Genomic DNA, 17,625 nt, shown 5'->3' on the forward strand with positions numbered 1-17,625 from the left:
ATGTGGGTGCAGTAGAGACTGTAGCACTGTACCTAGCTAGTGACTTAGCGCATACAGATAAAGCAGCTAGTGACAGGAGGGGATTATGAGCACAATCAGCAGGAAACAAGACGGCTGTGAAATGCTTTGATCAATGGCGCAGGCATGTTCGTGTAGCAGCTTTTCCTAGGTGGTGCCACTGCGGGCGTTCCTAGGGAAGCTTTGCCGATGTCATAATGCCCTGCCAGCAAAGAGATGGGGCTGGGTGGCCTATTTTGCTGTACGCCGCCACACCAAGGTAGCATTAGGTAGAATGTAAGGTAGCATTAGGTAGAATGTAACAGAATGACAGAACGTAACTTTGAAAAGTGAAGGGCAATCAGAAAAGTTTTTAAGAAGGCGGTAACAACTGAATAGTCGGGCTTGGCTTGCTCTGGGTGCTTTGTGACGTGCCCTGATATGTTTCCAAAAAGCGAAAGAGAAAAAGTTCGATGAATAAAAGAAAAGGCTTTGAAAAATTGTGGTTTTTCTGTCAGACCAACTTTTACAGCCAGTTCAGCACTGTTAGCTGGCCTGCAGCAACACATGCATGTACACTTCACTCTTAAAAGAGTGTCTCGTGCGCAAATTCAGCGTACAGCAGACCGATTGCAAAGCGTGGGTGTTAGCAAGTTTGTCACATAGCCTTTGATGTGATGACTATTGTATTATAATGACCAGTTTCCCAAATATGCTTCCAGAAGTGAGCATTTTTAAGCAATTCTGCTCTCGCCATGTGAACTGCACGACAGGTGAAAACAATGGCTACCGTGGCTGTAGCCAAAGAAAACGGGGGGCGAAATTTCATTAAGCACCGGACAACACATTTAGCAACGGAAGTACACACCAAAGGCCACAATGAAGACATGAGGAAACGTAGAGCGCTGAAGTTTACAAGACGACCACAGAATAAAGGGACAAACGCTTGGTGTGATTCGTTTGCTCCTTTATTCTGTGGTCGTCTTTTAAACTTCAGCGCTCTGCTTTTCCTCATGTCTTCATACCAACTAGCCCAACACCCAAGCTTTACTGAATAACACAATTAAAGGTCATCCTGCCTGATGGAGGCAACGCATGTGAGCAATAGTAAATCACTGAAGGACTCTGGCCAGATATCATTCCGCCTGACGAAACTTTAGGGAGTTCCAATTGCCGTCTCGTCAGCACGGAACGCTAGAAAAAAAATATATCTGAAGCAACACGGTTGTGTGCACTATCGCAGAAACAATCAGGGCAATTTTCGGGCCAAAGTTTAAGCTGATTCCATGTAGGGATGTAGGGTAAACGGTGCAGATCCACGTTTGACAAGCAGCCGTTCCAACCACGCGGCGATTTGCGAACGGCCGAGGGCGTGAAATAGAGCAGTAGTAAATCACTGAAGGACTCTGGCCAGTTATCATTCCGCCTGACGAAACTTAAGGGAGTTCCAATTGCCGTCTCGTCAGCACGGAACGCTAGAAAAAAAATATATCTGAAGCAACACGGTTGTCTGCACCCGTGGTCTGCACTATCGCAGAAACAATCAGGGCACAAAATGCAATTTTCGGGCCAAAGGTTAAGCTGATTCCATGTAGGGTAAACAGTGCAGATCCACGTTTGACAAACAGCCGTTCCAACCACGCGGCGATTTGCGAACGGCTGAGGAGGCACTTCGAAATCCACAGCGGCGGGCAACACCTGACAATTAAAGGTTGACTTTACAACTTTTACAGCGGCGGTCGATCACCACAGGGTGAATGGTGTAGATCTAGATACACGCTCGAGAAACAACCGGTTCATATACACGGCGATTGGCGAACGGTTGAGGCACTTCGAAATCTACAGCAGCGGGCAACGCCTGAGAACGCGTAATCACGCACAGAGGCACGGTTGAAGCACTTCACGTAAGAGCATGAGGAGCGGATGCGGTAGCGCACACTGTGTATCCAAACCACGACCGGCTGTCGTGACCCAAACCACGACCGGCTTGATCCAAACACTTGCCGCTTCACGTAAGTGCATAAGCGGCGGGCAACACCTGTTGAGAACGCGAAATCCAACACAGGCACGGTTGAAGCACTCGTAACTTCGTTAGAATATGAATGATTAGGCGTTCAATCCACAGCGCGGCCGTCGCAGAAAGCGAAATACAACATGATTGAAACACTTCACGTAACATGAGCACAGGCTAGCGCAGAGGGCATAGCTCCGGCGGCTCCGGCAGGTCCCAGAGCGCAGGGAGTGTGCACAACGGCGGAAAAGCCAAGCGCCCTTCGCCTTTCCCACTCGCACTCCTCCTTTTCTCTCTTTCGCGTCTGAGCGTCCGGGCAATTTATCTGCTACGCTTCTCAACCGCTGGTAAGCGTCCCCATTGGCGCATTTTGGCATTTTCTCCGCACTTTATTGCATTTTGGCTATACAGATTGCGTTCATATTGCAACTTATGCTATACTGAAACATGCGACATTAATATGAAGCAGAATTTATTTGCGAAGGAGAACGAAAATGTCACTTGGGTCTTGGTCTGAGAGGAGACGACGCAGCTCCAACGGGATTTATGCTAGAAATTTATGCTAGGGATTTATGCTAGAAAGAAAACAACGTGGGCACGGCGTCAGGCTGTAGCCGAGTTCGTGCGCCTGTTCTGTCAAAACAGTTGTCAGCAAAGTGGTCACTGCAGAGCCTGCTGCCTGGGGACGGAGCGAACCGCGGTTAGACAAAACCGCAGTTTGCTGCATTACACGACAGACGAAACTGCGGTTACGTTGCTAACCATGGTTATCGCAAACTGAGCTTGGCCACCTCAGTTCGGTCACACTAACCACAGTTTCTGCAGCCCCAGTGCTCAAAATCGCACAAGTCAGTTCGGACGCAAGTGGCGGCGCATCAGCGGAGGCGAAAAAAGAAAACTCACCTGGTGTTAGGAAGAGACGAAGGTTCTCAAATAGCGGGCGCCCCATAGCTGTCCCCAAGACGCGCTTGCGTTCTTAGCATCGCTCTCGCAATCAGCGCGACTGCCCGTCAGCAGCGGCTCGTTTTCCGATCCATCATCCACCCGATCAACTACGACAAAAGCCGTGCTAAATTTGTAAATTCTGCGCGTCGTCCGCCAAACATGGATATAGCAGGCAATCCTGAAGCGTTTTCAGCATTCGGAAACGATCGGCGTGCGCCTCGGCCGTGCCTGCAAACACGCCGGCGCGCCTTCCCGCACGACACTGCTAGCGGCCCGAACCGGCCCAGACCACGACAGCAACAGCTTATCGCCGCTCTTCGAAATCAATCTGATCGCGGAAAAGAACTTCTACTTGCAAGAAAATGGAGGTTAGTGCGGTGAAAAATTGTGCTATGGATTGTAATTCGCAGTTGTAGAGATAGCGGCGGTTAAATGTCTACCGCAATGCTAAGCCGAAAGTTCACAACACCGAACAGACCTAAGCAAATCAAGCCGGTTGCGAGCTGTCGGGGAAGCCCCTCGGGGAATCTGCGTAACAAGAGCCGCAGCTTAAAAACGACACTGATATGACATTTGCGTTTCGCTGCCTATCACGCACGTCGTACAGAATATTGTAATACTTTCAAGTGGAACGTCTTCCCAGACGACTTCTCTGGTCTGCTTGTGCAGTTGACGGCGCAACAAGCAAGCATTTTTGGCGGAATGCGCGCGGAAACCAGCCCATACGTAACATACGCTATGCTGGAACGGCGGTCATTTGCCCGACTTCCGGGACGAGCGCTCGAACTCGACCGTGCGGCGGAGAGCTCGAAGCGCCATCCAGTAACTTCAGTGGAGATCAGTGGTCGATACCAGCGCTGCCGCACGGCGGAAACGCGCGAGAATCGAGTCGGCCTACTTCAACGTTTATAGAACCGCGTTGCCGTAGTCCACGTGCGTTCCAAGCAGAACGTGGAACCTTTATAGTCAAACCTTTCGTAAATGTTGCCGCTTGAATTCTTAAAATGCCGCCAGAAGCTATGGTGGCGCGGGTGACAGCAGGCGACAGTGTGATTTTTATTTTGCAGTCGATGTAGCGTCTCATTGCGCAAAAATCAAGCATCTATGTGTTTTTTTCATAGAGGAACACTGTAAATATCCCTTGTGTAATAATGTTCTGTCTTATATTTCCGTAATGTCTTGTTCTTTTTCAACAATGTTGACACGCATGAACATATAAACCGGACTTAAACGGTTACATTTCGCTGTGAGTATATAAGACCCTGGCACAGACTTCGTTTCAGTTTGGCCGTGTGGCTGAATAGAGTCACAGACAGACAGACAGACAGACAGACAGACAGACAGACAGACAGACAGACGCAGACAGACAGACCAAAATTTCTGCGTTTAAGTAGCCCAAGAAAGACTATCGTGTTTAAATTGCGTGACCTAAATGGGGACGTTGACTACTCGAAAGAGGATATCGAAGTAGAGGGGTAGGTGAGAGAAAGAAGTGGTGTACCGGTAGCAGTTGCAGAGGAAACGAAGTGAAGACAAGCCAGTACGAATGGAAGAAAAGGGAGTAGAATACCCGGAAGAAACCATGGGAAGTAGGAAGACAAAGAAAAACCGGTGTTGGATTCCTCTGTCATAGGAATTCATAAAACACGAAAGAGAAATGTGCAGCGAAATCCGCAGCGAAATAAGCGTGATATGCGGGTCGGCGGCTGTCTTGTGGGTGCGCTTGGCGAGCGACGTCCTGCTGGCGGGTTGCTTCGGCAAAGGTGTACTGGCGCCATTTCCGTGACAGATATGACGTCAGTGAAATCTCAGAGTACCCGGCATGAAACACTTTCGTGCTACAATATAAAACCCGAAGACCGACAACCCCGCTGTTTAGTACTAAAGGTTGCCTTCCCGCAAGAAGACCCTGTGTGCAGGGCTGCACCCTTTACACGCCGGTTGCTTCGTTGTACTGGCGTCAAGTCCGTGACGAATATTACGTCAGTGAAATGTTGGTGTATCCAGGCACAGAATACTTCCGTGTTAAAAATCACAGTCATTCCAGGCAATAAAGCTGGATGAACAGCAATGTGTAAGTTCTGTCCCCCACAGGACATAGAGGGTGCATAGAATTCCGGGGAAAGGTATGAGCACATTTTCTTTATCTCAAGGGTGTACGGCGGTATTTCCTAAGAAAGTGTGTTGCTTCTCAGAAACTGTACACACTTGCAACTGCATCGTTCAGTTTTGCTGTTGTTGAACAAGGGTAAGCCACGGTTGTCGAGCGAAAGCTAAGTTTCGGGGCTAGAGCGACCATAGTGCGTGCATAAAAGTGCACGGCAAGGCAAAAAACATTCGCTGCTCGCCACAGAGCTGCTGAGGTCGGCACGCGCAGTGAACTTTGACGCGGCCGGTACCAGAACACTTTATGGGCACGCCTTGTCGTCTTAGCTCGCTAACGGTCGCTGCGACTGCCGGAATCCAGCGGCGTCCCGAGGCGTCCTCATGGACCGTCGTTAGGGCGTCACGCTGAGGCTTCGAAAACCACGTGGTTTAAATAGTCATGACTCATAACAGTTCGAACATCGTGAACCGCTGGCGCTTGTCATACATCGTCCACTTGCTTAGCGCAAAGAAACCTGCAGGTATATTTCAGACAAAATCTGCGTCTATAACAGGCAGCCCCCACATTCATTTAATTAGGAACGCTGGTTAGGTTTGTTTTTACGATATTAAGCGAAAAAAAGCGGCCGCGCAAAAAAAATGGTGCGTTCGAAATGACGCTGCAAGGCTCGAGCCGCGCAAGGAAAAAATGACCCGTTCGAAATGACGCAGAAAGGCTCCAGTGATGCAAGAAAAAACTTACGTGTTCGAAATGGCGCAAAACAGCTCCAGCATACGAAATTAAAGCTAGCACAAAAAAACAGAACCCTTTGCTGGTGCAGTTTGAGGCGGGGTGCGCGCCCTTTATTGCACGCGCCCTTACTCTTTTTTCTTGTCATTCTTTCTGTCCCCATTTTCTAGAATCGAAGTAGTGACTAGACGCTTTCTCTGGGGAAACGGCCGGAACGCTGGCCTGACGAATTCTGGCTCAAAATTCCCTAACCTCCACGGTAGAACAAACTTGTACCCCGGTTCATGGCGGCCTCGGTGGAAAGGAGGCAGCCCATGTCGTCGCTCGACGACACAATCCGAGTGGGCCCCAGCCTCGTTCCCTACCATGGGGCCAGATCCGCAGGGACAGACTGACAACTTACCACGACATTGTCAGTCATTACCGCCTCACCCACCGCAAATACCCTCCTGCCCATTCTCAGCTCACCCACGCGCAGGAACGCACATGGCGACTCCTCCAGACTCGATTGATTGATTGTAGGGTTTAACGCGCCGACGCAACGCAGGCGATGAGGCGCGCCGTAGTGGAGGGCTCCGGATTAATTTTTGACCACCTGGGGATCTTTAACGTGCGCCGAAATCTCGAACACACGGGCGTTTTTGCTTTTCGCCTCCATCAGAAAAGCGGCCGCCGCGGCCGGGAATCGAACCCGCGACCTCGTCCTCAGCAGCGCAACGCCTTAGCCACTGAGCCACCGCGTCGGGTGACTCCTCCAGACTCACACTCTCCCTTGCCGAGCTGTACTTCACCACATCCACCCCTCTCTTTACCCCTTTCCCGATTGCCCTGCCTGTAGCACACGCTCCACTCCATGTGGGGCTGCCCTAAAGACCTTTTCCCTCTAATTTCCTGCGACGAGCACGGAGCTCTGACCTAGGGACACAGCTCTCCCTCGTGGACAGGGCTACGCTAGTCGCCGCCAGGCTGGAGCCTGCGGCCACCCCGACCCCTTAAACCTAATGCAAATAATTAAGTTCTCTCTCTCTCTCTCTCTCTCTCTCTCTCTCTCTCTCTCTCTCTCTCTCTCTCTCTTTCCACCTTAGGAACAAACGAGGTATAAGACGTTTTCTTTTTTTATTTATTGGTACCTCAAGGGCCCTTTGCGGCATTACATGAGGGGTGGGCAGGAAAAAAGGCAGGCCAAATACAGTGCAATGTTGTAAACTATAAGGGGGACAGGCCATGACACAAATCTATCGCAGACCTAAAACGACTGCTATCAGTAATAACGGCGATGTCGGCAGAAAAATTGTTCCGGTCTTGCGCTGTACGAACAAAAAATGAACGCTGAAACGTTGTAGTGTGAGCGCCTGGCGGGTAAACAGCGTTACGATGGCTGTGGCGCGACGTTTTAGGAGGGGGTAGGATGAACTGATTGTTTGGGGGAAAGGTATAAACAAACCGGTCAGAAAGAGAGAGGCGTGCTATCTGTCGACTTGAGGTGAGAGGAGGGAGGTGAAGTTGCGATTTTGAGGCCGAAACGCTTGAGTGATACGAATAATCTGAAAGGATGAACCTGACGGCGCGGTTTTGAACGGATTCGAGGGCTTCACAGAGGTTGGCTGGGTGTGGGTCGTAGGTGGCGTTGCCGTAAACAAGTTTGGAAAGAACGATTGTTTTGTATGCAAGTAGCTTAACAGACGATGGTGCCAAGGAAAGGTTGCGACGTAAATAGCCGAGAACACGATTTGCTGCGTTGTAACATGACTGATATGGTTGGACCAAGTTAAATCGTGACTAATGTAGATGCTAGGTACTTTCCTGATGTACAGGGGGGTACCGCAGTATTGTTTAGGTAATACGATTGGGGCGCATAATTAGAACGACGGTGAAAAGAGATCAAAGATGTTTTACTGACGTTAAGTGACATGAGCCATTTCCTGCACCCCTCTTGAACAGCAAGGAGATCGTGTTGAAGACAGTCTCGTCTGAGGAATCGCCTATTGGCCGGCATACAACACAATCATCCGCGAAGAGGCGGATAGTAGAAGAGACAACGTCGAGAAGGTCATTAATGTAGACTAAAATAAGAAGGGAAACAAGCACCGTGCCTTGGGGGACACCCGAGAGAACTGGGGACTGGTCGGACGACTGCGAGTTGGCGTAAACAAACTGTTGACGATGTGTAAGAAAACAGTGAATCCAGTTTAATGTGTACGGATGTAGCTTCAGGCAAGATAACTTAAATATTGGTCGAGAATGGGGGACTTTATCAAAGGCTTTCTCGAAATCTAAAAAAAGGGCGTCAATTGGAATGTTGCGGTCAAGATGCGAATGAGGTAGTGAAGGAATAAAGCAAGTTGAGTGTCGCAAGAAAGGCCTTTGCGGAAACCATGCTGGTCGGGATAAAAAAAGTTTGACGACGGTAGAAAATTAGCAACACGGGAGCAAATAATATGTTCCATGATTTTAGAGCATACACACGTGATAGAAATTGGACGGTAATTCAGCGGGGATTATCTGATTATCTTTTTTTTTTAACACAAGAGTGATTTTGCCCATTGCCCAGTCTAATGGGAAAATTCCCGTGTTCAAGGACTGTTGAAATATGAGGCACAAGATACTTGACGATGGATATTTGGTGTTTTTGAGCACTTTAGCATTAATACCATCGATTGCAGTAGAGGAAGAATTACACAGTGAGTTTATAACCGTAACAATACGAGTAGCGTTGAAAGTAATACTAGTGTCGGAAGGATGTAAAAATCTGGCATATCAGGGAGATCGCTGGCAGGCTCGTTAGTAAATACCGAACAGAAAGCAGAGGCGATGTTTGCTGAGGGTAGATGGTGGAGGCATGGTGGCCGCTAGGGCAAGCCCCAGCGCTCGACCTGGCCTTATCGGCACTAAGCTGTCATATTGCGGACGTAGGTCAATCCGGCAAATGACAAAAACCCCAAGGCTTCACCGGACATTCAAGACACCGAACTGCTTGCAAGAGCTGGCAACTAAGCCAATCATGGTATAAACAAACGAAATAGGAAACCGCCATGCCCCACTCAGGTAGCAACCAACGGGCAAAGCAAAAACCACCACGAGTGGATGAAGCGTGTGACGTACACCGCGGTTCCGTCCGGTGGTCTCCTGTGTTCGGCAGACCGCAGGAGAGGAAGAAGAAGAGGTTGTTGTTCGTCGCCTGCGAGCTGAAGACACGTACCGGGGGTACGCGACACAAGACGCTCTGCAGAAGGCGACGGCCAAGGTGGCTAAAATGCCACACACCGAATTCGCACACTTACCCATGGAGATTCTCATCGTCCCAAACAAGCCCTACATAACCACCACAAACACCGACGTCGTCGACGGGCTTGTCAACGGAGCGGTGGAACGCTTGACGTGTCTAGTCTTTACATGATGTGTGGGCGAATGTTTCACGGTTTTACCGAAAAGCATTTTAGCTTCGCCCCTCTCATCATCATTCACTTCGTAGAGATGGCGGGATTTTTTCTCGTTCCCTAAGTAATAATGTCCGTATAGCCCAAACTGCTCTAGAGGACCTTCGCGGAGCCGCGGGCTAATGGTGACGACATATTTAGCATCATAGACGTTTCCCAAAAATTAAGCAGTCTAACTGATCGTGCTCCTTAGCCTCCCTACACCCCCAGGCTGTTAAATGCAAAATAGTTACAGCAAATAACAGCGAACCGGATTTTCCACGTACTACGGATGAAGAAGTTATGCTTTCTAAAATTATTACAATCACTATCTTGGGTGTTGAGAGCTTTACTCAAGGGAATATTGCTCTCTCGTGGATACATAGCCTACTGGGAACTGGTGTACCGGGTTTTCTTTTATTGATCACTTTCCGGAATTTCAACCGTGAAACAAACTGCTCGAAATTTGTCTTGATCCAGTTAACCTACTTTTACAATACCGCAAAAATAGTTTACAACTCAATACGGAGGATTTGCATGATAACTGCAATAGACATAGTGTCGGAATCAAATTTTCAATCACTAGGCAGCATATGATGCTGCGATGTACCTCAGTAATTTTCGAAACGTTCTTTTTTCTTGTTTTGGAGTGGTAAACTGAACATTCTTCACTGCAGGTCCCTTCTAATTTTTGCCGCATATCAAGATATTATTATTTATAATTTCAATACAAGTAATAGAATACAATACATTCTGCTGACAGTTTCAGTTTACTGTTTTAATTACAATATTCAATTGAATTTCTATACCCTACTATCAGTAATACTTTCAAAAGATGTTTTCCAGGTATGCATTGAGTAACCGCGGGTAAGCTTCTGTCACTTCAGAAAAACATAAAATTATCGTGCACTGTACAATATACAATGAAATCAGAAACAAATATCCTGGTGCAGTTCCGCTGTTTGTGCGATTTAAAGCTTAGGGCGCTGAATTTGCCTGACCAGAGCGTTCCCATAGACTGCAAGGACGCTTCATGGGGCCAAACCAAATTCTCACTTTGTCACCGTTTGGTTGTGAATGGTCTCCATTCTTTTTTGGAGCAGTGGGTGTTAATATTCACGCCAAAAAGTCAATATTTTTTTTTCTTTCAGCTTTGCGTCAATACCGTGGTACCGTCCGTAACAGTTGGGAAACACCTGATAGCGTACCTGTTGAAAATCAGTGGCTGACCCTGACCGAAACTTCAGCTTTTGCAAAAGAACTTCTCCGTGGTTTTTTCGACACAGGTAGGTGTACGCTGTTGTCATTGCATCGAATGCTCGTGTAATATGAGCTCTGCGGAGTTCACTGCCCGGTTTCAATTTCCCGCGATCATTATTGAAACTGCTCGTAGATTGTTTTTTGCAATGTGGCACACTCTTTCATAAAAAATAACTTTGCTTACAGATAACTTTCTTATTGGAGCTTCCCATCAAGTCTGGTTGGAACCACCTGACAACAGTTGGTGCGAAATGACCGTGGATTTGAACCTTATTGGCTTATCATTCCCAATACTATCATTTGATTTACTGAAATTCGGCTCTGCTCTAGAATTGGAGCTTTTTTTTTCAAAACCCTCAATAAAAACGTATTGCTTTGTGAAACAAAGCCAGAAAAGAAAAATGGCTGCATTTTAGTACGCGTACAACGACTCGATGGAAACTATAATCACCCTGATAGCGTGGCAGAAGGACTCGTCCTACCAGGGAGCACTTCCACACGTTCACACCATCCGGAGTTCTGCCGGGCAGCCGTGCAGGTAGCTTTAAAAAAAGCGAGCATCGGGCTGACCAGGAAATTAAGAAACCTTCATACATGTCTAGTCAAAACAGCACTGAAACACGACAGGGCAATGAACGACACACATGGGCGCTGACTGCCAGCTGCTTATTTTAGTAGGAAAGGAATAATATGTCGGCGGGCGCAGAAGCTCATACAAAACAAAAACTAAAAATCTGAATGCGAGGTTTATCGACTGGGACCATGTTGATGTATCGATCACACAAGGGCACGAGCTATCTCGCCAAATCTCCTGCACTTCGCATTTCTGCTGACGGCGCAGTTACCATTGCCTAAATCGGTGCCCAATACCTACCACCAGCAAAAGCTTGCTCCAATTGATCGAAACATATTTCGCCCCGAATGTAACTTGAACATTCCGCATAGACTGGTAGTCGCCTGTTTCTGACCCGCCAAGTAAGTAGCGGTGTCTCCACATTTCGCATTTTGCGACTCCATCATGTTCTACCCGAATAAACAAATCATCACCCAGCTGTGTGCACTCCTGTAAATGACGCCCCAAATGCGTCCCAGTGGGTCCTGCCGCACAACGTCGATACGCCTGCCAGGGACTTACAAGCGCGACGGATTATACTAGAGACCTTCCGCTGACACCGCTACGCCTTCCTGTGGGCCACTGCGACGCTGAGTCCACGTTCATTATGTGCAAGAACCTTATACAACGTGGTAAGTTGGGCGTGGCTTTGAGCGTGCGGAGGGGATTGTTCCCAGAACGATGCGCGTCACGAGAAAATTCTGGTGTCACGGCACTCTACTGCTTCGCCGTTGCGGTAACGATCGCGAAGTTAGTGAGTTGCGCGGCTCCTTGTCTTCGGGCAATTCGCTTATTTATTTATTTGCCTATGTACTTATTCATTTTTCAATTTATTTATTTATTTATTTATTTATTTATTTATTTATTTATTTATTTATTTATTTATTTATTTATTTATTTATTTATTTATTTATTTATTTATTTATTTATTTATTTATTTATTTATTTATTTATTTATTTATTTATTTATTTATTTATTTATTTATTTATTTATTTATTGAATACTGCCAGCCTGAGTGCCAAGCCTTAAGCAGGAGTGGGAATACACGCTTACATTCACAAGAACGCAATATTTACCTGGGTACATAATAATGCAACGCAACACGGAACACATTGACAATATTTGTCAATGTGTTCAAAAGAAAGAAAACGCAGCAGAGAAAGCGCATACCTGCACAGAATTTTACGCGCATGACACTTTATTGTGCCACTGCAGAAAATTGGGCCGATAACAACTATTTACAAATAGAAAACCGCGGCACGATGACAAATATTGCCACTCAGGGAATAAATTCTAAAAAAATGTACTCGGAGGCTAACGTTTGCACATAGCTGAGGGAAAAAAACAGAAACAGTGTTAACATAAACGAGAACACGATACGCGCACAATTTATCTTAATTGTGCCAAAGCACACCCCCAGCAATATTACCCTACTTTATTTGTGCCGCCGTAAGCCGATTTGGTTTTGCGAAGAGCGCCCTCTTCTCGTTGTGAAGCACCAAAATGTAAGTACGGGGGTGAAGCCAGAAGGATAATGCAGCCGAGTACCGCTAGAGCAATGAGGATAGCATCGCAAATGGGAAAGGGCGGCACGCGTTATGTAATCGGAATGAAAATATCGGAGCAGACACCGGTATTTAAACCCAGATAAACTGTGCGAAGCGCTTTTGAAACCTTTTTATTTGGAATATTGGTTACATGTTTTTATTTTCATATATGCCCTAACCATAGGTTTTGTTTATAGTTTGTCAAGATCCTGTGTCACTAATTTATATAAGGTGCCCAGGTATCGCTGATGACGCTGAGATATTTCTTAGTAAATATCGAAGGTTGTTCGTTTGGCCATTTGATGCGGCCCCACTTCAGAAGTTCTTTGGCGTTTTCGCACACTGTCATAGTATTATTGGTTCTTTTTGACGTATTATTCGACAATTTTTGGACCGCAGTGCAGCAACAGTGCACAAAACGCCACATATTTGATTTGCAGCCAATGACTATAACTAGCACAGTACGGAACCTTTTACTGCAGTTTAGTATTGCAGTTAAGGCTGAAAGTTGATCTAAGGCGTTGCGCTGCTGAGCACGCGGGTTCGATTCCCGGCCGCGGAGGCCGCTTTTCTGATGGAGGCGAAAAGCAAAAACGCCCGTGTGTACGAGATTTCGGCGCACGATAAAGATCCCCAGGTGGTCAAAATTAATCCGGAGCCCTCCACCGCGGCGCGCCTTATCACCTGCGTTGCGTCGGCGCGTTAAACCCTACAATCAATCAATCAATTCTAGGTCCTTGCCTTTTTTCGCTGGTAAAATGGCTTTAGAATGACAGATACGCTAGCGTTTTGATGGTCGACTATCAAGAATAATATCCCTTGTCTTTTGTCAGCTATTGATTGTTGGATTGTGATTTAGCTGCAAACTGCATGAGTAGTACCACCATACCTCCCACGGGTACAAGCAAACAAAATCATCTTCCATCGCACACTATCGGCAATCACACAGAGTGACGAAGCCCTGGTAAAGTTCACTTTTACGATAGCACTTAGAAACGAGTGGACAAGTATTGTATTTTCTTTGGAAACAATTACCATTCACCTGAAAAACATCTGGTACGGGAAAAATATATTAGTTTCGTGGTACTGCCAATATCTGCACGATACCACTTTTAACACAGAGAGTGGGAATGGGTGATGTTTAACGTGCATTCAATCCCAAACAGCCTTCAATTTTTTTCTTTAGGCGTTTCGTAGAAGTCATGGTTGAAAAACGTATGGCTGCCGGACATTTATTCGCCTACCTCTCGAAAATCACTGGCCGCGATTTCCAGCAAATTTTCAATTTCCTTAAAAGCTCCGTGATGATAATGTCGGCGTAGAGCGATGTACCCCATTGTGATTGCGTGAAAGGAATAAGTAATTGAACTAGTCATTATTTTGACTAATCTGCCTTCATCGTGCGCGATAACTGCTCGAAGCCCCTTCTTTCGAAATGGGAAGCACTTCTCAAGTACATGTAGAAACTTTCGATGAAGACGAGGATGAGGCTGCTACCGGGCTCAACGGAACGTACCCGGGAGAAGAAGAAGACGACCAGGCGCGGCTACAAGATGGACGCTTTATTGACGGTTCTTTGTAAGTAATGTAAATATATATGCTTTCTATCGACGAAGACCTCCTACCTTGCCTCCCTGAACGTTTTCCACATGGTGCCGAAACCCGGGACGTCAAGCGACACGACGAGGTGAGCCATGGAGCGGAAATTTACTCTTCGACCGCATTGCTCACCCCGAAGCGAGGAGGAGGTGTCGAGACAGATGACCCGGCTGCAGATTGCTCAGGGAAGCCTTCTCGACTTCAACCGGAAGCTCATCTCCGAAATAACGCGAACTCTCGAGCAAACCAAGGACGTCGAGGCCGCTGTTTCGTCCGCCAGGCTCCAGCACAGCGCCGATCGACTTGCTGCAATCAGCGAGAAGCTGGATGCCCTCGCATGCGGAACTAGCATCGACGGCCAACACGACGACGCTCTACGGTCGGTGGAAGAAGCTCACAGGATAATCGCCTAACTGTAAATAAGACTTGGCCAACAAACTACTACAATGACATCGATGTGCATTCCAGTAACAGGTCATCGACTTCGGGAAGGCCCAAGCATGCCTCCATCGCCAGCCCAAACGACACCATACGCCTCTATGAAAAACCATTCGGCTAAGACGGCGCTTGGGATACGCCAGTTGAATGTGCCTCCCTCGATCGGTACGAAAGACGCCGTGTTGCTGGGAACACCACACCAGCAGCTCATTGAAACCCAGCAAGAATCACCGCATGGTATCTTGGCTCCACCCCCATCAGAAGAAAGCACCCTGGACGAGGAACTGGCTTCAGAAGGTGTCACTGCCGAACTACCCACGACTGAAGCGCTTGAAACCTCTTCTGCATGTAGGTATGTGGCGACAAGATCTGCAGACGGTATTCAGAAAGACATTTACAAGAGAGAAAACGTTGAACACCACGGTAAAGTAAGGAAACCTTCATCGGACAATTATGATTGCTCATTACGAGACAAGCTTGACCGTGTTTCGGAGAGTTGTGGCGGCGACAGGGGTGAACGCGGTCTTCCTAAAATCGCGGACCATTGGACGACCGGTCACCTTCACTTCGGCTCGAGAGACGCCGCGAAAGACCGCACATCCGCTTCTCCAGGGAAGAGCCCAGATAAAAATGCTGCCGCCGGCATAATGACAACTATGATTAAGAAGGCTACTAGATGCGTTCGCCAATCGAAGAAGCCAGGAGAATGTGTTACTGCGGAGATTCACACTGGAAAAGATGTAAACGTTCACGGTTTCGACTGGTGCATCGGGTACAAATACAAGACGTCAATGAAACTACACCTGAAGCCAGTGCGCACTCTGAACTACAAGAAATGTTGTGCTTTTGACTCGTCACCTGACGTAGTTATCATGAAAAAACACAGATCAAAAGTCACAAGAAAGGCGAAGTCTAGACGAAAGAGGAGGCGGAAAATAAGAAATATACGACTTGCTCGCGTGTGCATGATGTCGCGCTGACACACAAGCGGCCAGCAGTTAGCCAACACGCGTCGTATACTGTGTCGAAGCAAGTATGACGATAAGGGCAGGTCCAACTTCCCATGTTGCACGAAGCGTCTGCTTGAAAGCCCACTTCGTTCGTAGCACATTGACATCACGCTCTGGCGCGGCCTGTAAGTCGCCCGTCCGGCCTTGGCGGGTTCACCGCCTGTGTAGGTTTTTGCAGAACACGCGCAGTTCGTGGCTCGCTGAAGGTGGCCTTCTCACGCTTGCTCGGGCGGTTCGCGTTACCTGATCCCCCGGATGTATGACGCGTAACGTATCGTGATCCACGCCTGCGCCGCCGCGGGGGGGAGGGGGGGAGGGGTCATCATTTTTCTTTGCTTAACAAAGGCGCTTGAGTTCCAGAAACCGATCGGTATGTACGCTTTTATCGTCGCTCGTCAGCCGACGAGATAGTTTTCACCGTAGAGGGTGTATTTGAGATGCCCCAGTGGTATCGCCTGTTTCTCACACTCCGGCCCCATAATGCTGTTAATACCAGTTATGTATACGGATTTCCTTTATTTAACCTAATAAAAGCTATCGTATGTACATGCCTATCTCGGCGACACTAGCCACGGTTGTTGGGTCGGGTTCGTGTTGCGCTTGCAGCTTGAGCTATCAGAAGAGCGCGGACTTCACTTCTTGCAACACCATTTTTCTCAATCGATCTCAGATTTACAATCCGTTTTTTTAGCTCGACTAGGCGCGGGACAAGCGTACGTCTATCAAACTCTTTCAAAGCGACCGTCTGCAGCGGTCCGTAGATTAGTTCCTTCGGTTTGCCGCCTGCCGCCACTGAACGCTTCGAGCAATCGGAACACGAATTCATATTCTTGCACGTTTAGAATGCGCGGCAGAAGTAATCGGGCGCTTTTTACACAACCGCTTTATATAATATATTCGTATGTTAATAAGACATCGCTGATGAGTTGGTGTGCGCAGATGGCAGGAGTGCATCTCCATGCTTACTCCCGCACTGGACAAGAATGAAATTGCAATTGTACTCTTCGTACTGGAGATGGGAGACGATGCGCAGGGTTACTCTTCACTGGTGCGGGAGCAGAACTGGGGCTGCACTCCGCCACGCACGAGAAGAGTACGCGGTCAGTTTTGCTCTCCTCCTCATGGGGAGCGAGCATGGAGGAAAAAAGAAGAAACATTCCCCTCGCGAGGGGCACGATCAAATGCAGAGCATTTCTGCGGGGGGGGGGGGGGGGCGCCTGTAAGTCGTATGGATTACGTATTGGTTGTTAATTGTTGTCTTCCAGCGTAGACATTGTCGATGAAGTCGATGGTGGAACGTGCCGTGAACCCCCTGCCGCGGCTATGACGCAACGTGGAGCGGCTATGACGCAACGTGGCGCGGCTATGACGCAACACAATCCAACACAATCCACTTTAATCCAATCCAATCCAAATCCAAGCCAATCCAATGCCCCTCGCGAGAGAGTGTTATAGCGCCGAAATCGCCACTACGCGAACGCGTGATGCTGACGTCACGATCACGCCACAGATGTTAGCGACCGCAGCGCGCGCGAACGACTTATGTGGTTTAAGCGCGAACCGACCGCGGCGAGAGAGCGCGATGCGAGCGCCCCACCTGTTCTTGCGCGCGAACCTAACGCGGTGAGAGAGGGTGTTGCGCACGTCCCCACCTGTTGTGCGCCCGAACCGAACGCGGTGAGAGAGGGCGTTGCGAGCGGAGAGAAGGCGAGGAGGACGCGGGGGAGAGGGCGCACCTCTGGCCGACGGTTGAATGAGTCAAGGATATAAGGCACGTTCGTAACCTTCCGTTCTGTGTCGGCTTTGTGGCTCAGTTAGTAGAGTACCGTGCACATTGCGCTCCGCCCACAGAGTCGTAGGATCGAAACCTGGCGCCGGCAAGTATTTATATAGTGTAGGGGGAGCGATGCGGACGCGGACCACGGACGCCAACGCGGGTGACATCGTGAGTT

At 48.2% G+C, this 17,625-nt stretch overlaps 1 protein-coding gene across 1 annotated transcript in view; it reads left to right on the top strand.

The window, feature by feature from the left end:
- Window positions 1–10,813, top strand: part of LOC144165042 (uncharacterized) — a 71,353-nt gene extending 60,540 nt beyond the window's left edge. The window contains exons 6-7 of the mRNA XM_077695200.1: window positions 10,357–10,491; window positions 10,652–10,813. Coding sequence (XP_077551326.1) covers window positions 10,357–10,434 — 78 coding nt within the window. The 3' untranslated portion in view covers window positions 10,435–10,491; window positions 10,652–10,813. The remainder of the gene's footprint in view (window positions 1–10,356; window positions 10,492–10,651) is intronic.
- The last annotated feature ends 6,812 nt before the right edge of the window (window positions 10,814–17,625 follow it).

Source organism: Haemaphysalis longicornis, unplaced genomic scaffold (assembly GCF_048455015.1).
Source record: "Haemaphysalis longicornis isolate Haplotype H1 unplaced genomic scaffold, Haemaphysalis longicornis Haplotype H1 scaffold_14, whole genome shotgun sequence".
Classification (NCBI taxonomy): Eukaryota; Metazoa; Arthropoda; class Arachnida; order Ixodida; family Ixodidae; genus Haemaphysalis; species Haemaphysalis longicornis.